Here is a 7,761-nt window from a genome sequence, read left to right on the forward strand (position 1 = left end):
AGTACACGAATAATGTGCGCTCGATTGACTGACTCACTAAATAATCTATGGCGGCTTCCCACTAGTGCATAATTGTTTGGAAACGCCTACCTTTAATGCGTTTTGGCTTTTCGTCCACACTAAAACGATAAAAAAGCCGTTGTTTTCATAAAACGGCCTCAAAGGTGGAGACTTTTCAAAATGGAGGTCAACGGCTATGTAAGTATAAAGAGCAAAAACGGAGGTTTACGAATGAGCTGACTTCACAGCTCAACACGCCCTTTAGAATACCCTGGGAGCGAAAACATTTGTCTCCAGATATGTGTTTTGCCTAGTTTAGTATTGACCGTAGAAAACAAAACTTAAACGCAAGTATGGACATCCATAGTTTCGTTGCCGTTTTCATGATCGCCAAGACCGGAGGCGTTTTGATCAGTTTTGATAACACATTAGTGTGGGCATGGCCTTAAAAAGTTATGCCGCGTGTTCAGTACATATATTAACGCTGTTGGTTAGAGTTTTAAAAGAAAAAAAAACTTGTTTTCGGATACCCTCCATCCTTAGTTTGGACTGACTATCTTAGCTTATCTTATACTTTCCAATAAAACGTTACAAAGACAAACATTAATCTAAAGTCAAAAAATTGAACAAACTGACTGAACAAAACCCGAAAGTTGGACTAACTGTAAAGTGACAGATGTCAAAGTAAAAAACGAAGGATCGGATCGAAACTCACCATTCGAACTGAGAGTCTTCTAGAACAATAGTATTTTGGTGTTATTGACTGACGATCAATGACATCACGACTTTGTTGACAAATCAGGGCCAGAGTTTGACAATATACAATTCACTTTGATGATCAGTCACTGTCATCAATAGTCCTTTTCACGACTACACTTTCTTGTTCATCTACTGATGATTATGATCAACATGACTCTTGCATTGGGGTCAAACGATTATTGACGATATATAACAAAATGTTAACAAAAGCATCGGCCCATGTGAGGGAATCCGGGTTCGGGAATCCGTGAAAATTTTGCGTCTGGAATCTGGAATCCTGGGCTTTGGAATGCGGAATAAAGCTCAACGAATCCGGAATCCTACTAAGGATTGGAATCCAATTCAACGTTCCACTAGAAAAAACTGGAATCAGGAATCCACGGCGTGGAATCCAGAATCCAAGACTGTCTTGGATTCCCTTACATGAAACGAAAAGCAGCACATGTCAAAAACTGCTGTTTACGTATTTATTAAATGCTACTTCGTTCCATCAGTCTTAAGTTGTTGTGGTTACACTAAACCTTTTTTTAAAGTTGAAAAATGCTTTTACGGTCTCATATTCTACTGTTATTAAATATTAATTAAAATAGGCCATTTACACGATGACGTGATTTTATTACTTCGACCAGAATCCTATTCTTTGTTTTCCCTTTCATCACGGTCATTCTTAGTAATCCTAGCGAGGTTTAAACAACAAAAGCCCTAATTTGCCAACAGGGCAAAACCCTGAAGGATTCTGGCAGTAGTAGTAAAATGCCGTTATTGTGAAAATGGCCTATCGATAGTAAAATTCCATCTGGCAGAAAAATGTGCTTTTGGTATCCCACAGTCTCTTAAACGGGAAGCCTTTTTTGTATGTGTAAACACAGACACTCTTTCAGAAGTTTTCTGACATCACATATCAGCGTCCCCTGTAACTGAAGAAAATAACATACACTGCATTAATACACCTCAGAAAAATAACGCCTTCATTTAGTGCACAATGTCAAGGACGAAATGAATTTGAAACTTGACAGCAAAACAAGGCAAAATTTGAACACTTATAGATTCACCGAGAGGATTTTCATGATGTTTTCATGAGTCATCCAACTGATAAATCATTTTATTTCCCATTCTCGATAAAATAAAATAAGAGCCTTGTACAGAGTAAAATCAAACTTTGACTGGAGCTCATTGCAAAACTCCCCTTAGCGTTCATTCAGCTGTCCCAAGATATATAAGCAAATCTCTTTTATTATCAAAAACAGCTGACCTCCAAATCTACCAACCAAAAAACGAAGACAGTTGTTTGATTATCATCTTTTGTGAACATCGCCGCTAAATAGGTTGAAGTAACCATCTTCGCAAGGGGTTTTAGAAGAGCTTATAGAACGGAGAGGCTTATATCCGAGGGGGATTATAACCGGAATAGAGAAAGCGCTTCGAGATAAGCTATAGCGGTGCTGATCAAAGTACTTTTTGTATTTGCTGTCTTTAATTAAGGTTCAAAACGCCATAATAAATCAAATTCAGTTCCACACATTTGGAGGGGGCTTATAATCGATGTATTTTTTTGTTTACAGGCAGATGGCCGCATAACTGGGGTGGGGGGTGGGGAGGGGCTTATAAGTGGCAGTTTACGGTATTTGCATTGAGGCTCCCTATTGTCCACAAAAATTTTTTCACTGTTATTCATTGAATTTTCTTTGAAACTGGGATTTTTGAAATATTGGAGCTATTTTCTCTCGCTGATGTCTTGAATTGTCATCTTTGACCCAATAACGGAATGTATTATAATCTTCTCTTAGGGTAACAACAACATAGGCTAGCAATGCAAAGCGAGTGATCAGATTCTTTAAGAACATTGAAGTGTGTCTTCAATGTTTTATTAATTTGTTAACAGTTTGTTACGAATAGAATCGTATTGAGTGAATCCAAAACAATCGAAAAGTAGCCACCCATTGCATTCTTATTTTTCAAGATTTCCAATTGCTTTCCTAGTTACAAACGAAACTGCCAATTATCTCAAATTTTTTTAAAAGATGCTTTTTGATTCTTACTTTTACAACTTACGTTTTTGGGATTCGAGAAAATGAAAATCAAAAATTTACAAAAGAAAAACTTCTTCTACTTACGACTTTCGCGGTTACTTTCATCAAATTCAATCGTAACGTCATCACCAATCAGTACAAATGGAGCCCAGTACTTTGGGGCAGAAAACTTGTCCGAGTCCCGGAGACATTTCATGGCCCTCTGAAGAGCAGAACTAGCACTTTCTCCACTCCTCAGGTGTTGGTAAAAACTTTTCATAAACTCCAGGGTTGTTTCGTCATTAATTGCCCAGAGTGTCGCCACCACGGAACGAGCACCAGCAAACAAGAAAGCCCGAGCAATACCGACCACACCCTCAGACGAGACCTCTCCTTGACCACTATGACAGCAACTAAGGACAACCAGCCTGGCTCTCAGTTTCACAGCTTGTATATCCGACATTCTCAAAAAATACTCCTCCTCAGGAATCTTGGATTTCCAGCAAGGGTCTGGAGCCAAAGCAATTTCACCAGTTTCTTTACTTCCGTGTGCTGCAATGTGAACCAAAGCAACTGAATTTATTCTGCGAAGAACTTCTTTTTTGGTCGCTGCTTCTCCCGTCAGTGGTTGGCACTTAAGAATTTCTCCAATCATCTCCACTTCCTTTTTTGCGTATTTCAGTTGATCATAAATAGGATGACCCCCTTTATTTGTAACTTTCTTCAGACATGGATCTCCAACAAGCAGGGCGCCACTTTTACAGTGGTATTCATCTGGAGAATCTTTGATGAATTTTAGACTTGTCAGTGAGGGAACTGTGCGGATCCTTAAAGATTCACTTAGCGCGGCCCACGGAGCTAAGGACAAAGCGCCATCAGGGACTACAATGAGTTCATCATCACGAAGCAAGTCTTCAATGGGACCAATGACTGCATTATACAGTGGCTTAAAACAGTCGATAGTATCGTGCGACAGCTCCGATGTTTGATCATCCTTTTCAGTGCTGGAAGTTTGGTTATCCTTTCGCTCATCCAATGACCGATTCTCGCACCGAACATCGACGCCAGCCCTAATGTTTTTCAAGGTAGTTTCTAAAAGTACAGCAAAATAATCTTCGTGCGCACTTTCAACTTTAAGATCCGCTTGCCTAAAAATAGCTTTCCTTTCCTTCCTCAGGATCCACATACTGATTGTTTCTTTTTGAACTGCCACAAAAACTGTCGAAACAGATATCTTCTCTAAAATGATTTTGAGTTCTTCTTCAGATTCATTTGACTTGAGCGAAAGTGATGTTAAGCCATAATTTATTTTTAACGCATCTACTAAGGCCTGTGCTCGTCCCTTCTCGGCAGCGTATAAAGCCTCATCCGTCAACTGAAGCATTACTAGAACTTGCCATAAACAACTGTAGGCCTGTTTACAAAGCTTACGATTACGAAAACTTATTTTCAGTACATCTTCCGAAATACAACTGGCCCTAATAGCATCAAGGATTTCTACGCTGGTGATAAAATGAAATAAAGCTTCATTCCAACAACCTAACTCAAAAAGACAAGCACCCAGTTGGCAATATGCGTCTCCTTCAAGGAACTTGTTACCGACTTCCTCAGCAATGCTCCGATATTGCCTTAGGTAATATATTGCTTGTTGAATTTCTTCAAGAGACTTATAAGCCACGCCGAGACTGCCATAGGCACGTCCTTCTCCCTCTCTGTCGCAGACTTCCTTGGCAATGCTCAGGCATTTCTTTTGATACTCTATTGCTTGTTTAAAATTGCCAAGGGAGTAGTGAACATTGCCCAGATAGCCATAGGCCCATCCTACTCCGGCCCTGTCCCTGACCTCCTTGACAATGCTCAGGTGTTGGTTGAAATACACCGATGCTTGCTGGAAGTTTTCGAGGGAGTGATAAACAACGCCGAGATTGCCATAGGCACTTCCTTCTCCGGCCCTGTCGCCGACTTCCTGGGCAATGCTCAGGTGTTGGTTGAGGTAATTTATTGCTTCTTGAAATTTGCCGAGGAATTGATAAGCATTGCCGAGACTGCCATAGGCACGTCCTTCTCCGGCCCTGTCGCCGACTTCCTGGGCAATGCTCAGGCGTTGGTTGTGGTAATTTATTGCTTCTTGGAATTTGCCGAGGGATTGATAAGCAATGCCGAGATTGCCATAGGCATTTCCTTCTCCGGCCCTGTCGCCGACTTCCTGGGCAATGCTCAGGTGTTGGTTGAGGTAATTTATTGCTTCTTGAAATTTGCCGAGGAATTGATAAGCATTGCCGAGACTGCCATAGGCACATCCTTCTCCGGCCCTGTCGCCGACTTCCTGGGCAATGCTCAGGTGTTGGTTGTTGTAATTTATTGCTTCTTGGAATTTGCCAAGGGAGCGATAAGCATTGCCGAGATTGCCATAGGCATTTCCTTCTCCGGCCCTGTCGCCGACTTCCTGGGCAATGCTCAGGTGTTGGTTGTGGTAATTTATTGCTTCTTGAAATTTGCCAAGGGAGCGATAAGCATTGCCGAGATTGCCATAGGCACTTCCTTCTCCGGCCCTGTCGCCGACTTCCTGGGCAATGCTCAGGTGTTGGTTGTGGTAATTTATTGCTTCTTGAAATTTGCCGAGGGATTGATAAGCATTGCCGAGATTGCCATAGGCACGTCCTTCTCCGGCCCTGTCGCCGACTTCCTGGGCAATGCTCAGGTGTTGGTTGTGGTAATTTATTGCTTCTTGGAATTTGCCGAGGAAGTAATAAGCATTGCCGAGATTACCATAGGCACGTCCTTCTCCGGCCCTGTCGCCGACTTCCTGGGCAATGCTCAGGTCTTGGTTGTGGTAATTTATTGCTTCTTGGAATTTGCCGAGGGATTTATAAGCATTGCCGAGATTGCAATAAGCACGTCCTTCTCCGGCCCTGTCGCCGACTTCCTGGGCAATGCTCAGGTGTTGGTTGTGGTAATTTATTGCTTCTTGAAATTTGCCGACGGAGAGATAAGCATTGCCGAGATTGCAATAGGCACGTCCTTCTCCGGCCCTGTCGCCGACTTCCTGGGCAATGCTCAGGCGTTGGTTGTGGTAGTTTATTGCTTCTTGAAATTTGCCGAGGGATTGATAAGCATTGCCGAGATTGCCATAGGCACGTCCTTCTCCGGCCCTGTCGCCGACTTCCTGGGCAATGCTCAGGCGTTGGTTGTGGTAATTTATTGCTTGTTGGAATTTTCCGACGGAGCAATAAGCATTGCCGAGACTGCAATAGGCACGTCCTTCTCCGGCCCTGTCGCCGACTTCCTGGGCAATGCTCAGGTGTTGGTTGTGGTAATTTATCGCTTCTTGAAATTTGCCGAGGGAGTCATTAGCATTGCCGAGATTACCATAGGCACGTCCTTCTCCGGCCCTGTCGCCGACTTCCTGGGCAATGCTCAGGTGTTGGTTGTGGTAATTTATTGCTTCTTGAAATTTGCCGAGGGAGTCATAAGCATTGCCGAGGCTGCCATAGGCACATCCTTCTCCGGCCCTGTCGCCGACTTCCTGGGCAATGCTCAGGCGTTGGTTGTGGTAATTTATTGCTGTTTGGAATTTGCCAAGGGAGTGATAAGCATTGCCGAGATTGCCATAGGCACTTCCTTCTCCGGCCCTGTCGCCGACTTCCTGGGTAATGCTCAGGTGTTGGTTGTGGTAATTTATTGCTTCTTGAAATTTGCCGAGGGAGTCATAAGCATTGCCGAGACTGCCATAGGCACGTCCTTCTCCGGCCCTGTCGCCGACTTCCTGGGCAATGCTCAGGTGTTGGTTGTGGTAATTTATTGCTTCTTGAAATTTGCCGAGGAATTGATAAGCATTGCCGAGATTGCCATAGGCACGTCCTTCTCCGGCCCTGTCGCCGACTTCCTGGGCAATGCTCAGGTGTTGGTTGTGGTAATTTATTGCTCTTTGGAATTCGTTAAGGGTGAAATAAGCGTTGCCGAGGCTGTTATAAGTATATGCTTCCTCTGTTCTGTTGTTATTTTTTTTCGCTTTTGTAAGATGCTTTTCGAGGTCATCTATATTTTTTAACATTCGCTCTGTCATTTTTTGTACTTCAAAGTTCTAATAAAGCAAGTTTTATCGCTTCTTGAAGGTCCGGATGCTTGGTGTATGAAGAAATGTTTTTTTATCGTTGCATCATTCTTTCTTGACTTCTGTTTCCTCTTTTTCCATAGCAAATTTTTTAGAGCTACATGGGGGTAGACAAGAAGCAGCACAAATCTTAGAAATACATTTACGAGAAGAAGTGCCTTTATTTACCATACATATTCATACGCATAAACTAGTACATTATTGCAAGGCAGAAGATCAAGCAAGCTCTGTTGAGCTTTTAGACGATCTCTGACTTTTTAAGAGTAGATCTGTGTGAATATCGAATGAAATTCGGATATGCCGAAAAAATCTGATTCGTTGCATGTCCATTTATGTACTGTTTAATAGACTTTAGTAAGTATACAAACGCCATATAGTCAAGCGAGGATAAAGGTGCTAAGAGAATTAATCCCCCCATATAGGCCCTCTACCCATGGTAATCCCTCTAAAGTTATTTTTGAACGTATCGGTTTTCCCGCGGATAATATTTCCTCGCGCGTTGCGTGGAAGTTTCGTGGAGCAATAAAATTGCAAAAGCATGTCGGAAGTGCGAGAGTTATCCTCTCTTAAAGCGAAATGATAATCGTTTTTTGAGAATTTTTTTCTTTATTTGAGCATGTATCAAAGTTGGCATGAGCATCGAGAAACAGAAAACGGGTCAAAAGATTCACAAAGGAAATTAAGTTTGAAATGAAGTGTTGACAGGCTAAACAGATAGATATAGGATATATGTATTTCCATTGATTTCAACTACTGTCTTCCTTTTCTTAGCCGATTTTCCTTCTTTTTTTCTCTACTTCTTTACAAACATGTTACTTCAAAGTCATCCAGGCTGTTTCGCACGCGCACCTCCTCCTCCCTCCTCCCTCCTCTCCTCAA

At 42.3% G+C, this 7,761-nt stretch overlaps 1 protein-coding gene across 1 annotated transcript; it reads right to left on the reverse strand.

Moving 5' to 3' along the window:
- Positions 1-1,425: 1,425 nt before the first annotated feature.
- On the reverse strand, positions 1,426-7,057 carry LOC140953381 (uncharacterized). The gene is made up of 5 exons (XM_073402865.1): positions 7,051-7,057; positions 5,787-6,575; positions 4,746-5,669; positions 2,874-4,265; positions 1,426-1,676 (listed from the first exon to the last, which is right to left on the reverse strand). Exons 1-5 carry the CDS (start codon positions 7,055-7,057, stop codon positions 1,654-1,656), a joined length of 3,135 nt encoding a protein of 1,044 aa, XP_073258966.1. The 3' UTR covers positions 1,426-1,653.
- Positions 7,058-7,761: the final 704 nt, after the last annotated feature.

The sequence above is a fragment of the Porites lutea genome, chromosome 11 (genome assembly GCF_958299795.1).
Source record: "Porites lutea chromosome 11, jaPorLute2.1, whole genome shotgun sequence".
Classification (NCBI taxonomy): Eukaryota; Metazoa; Cnidaria; class Anthozoa; order Scleractinia; family Poritidae; genus Porites; species Porites lutea.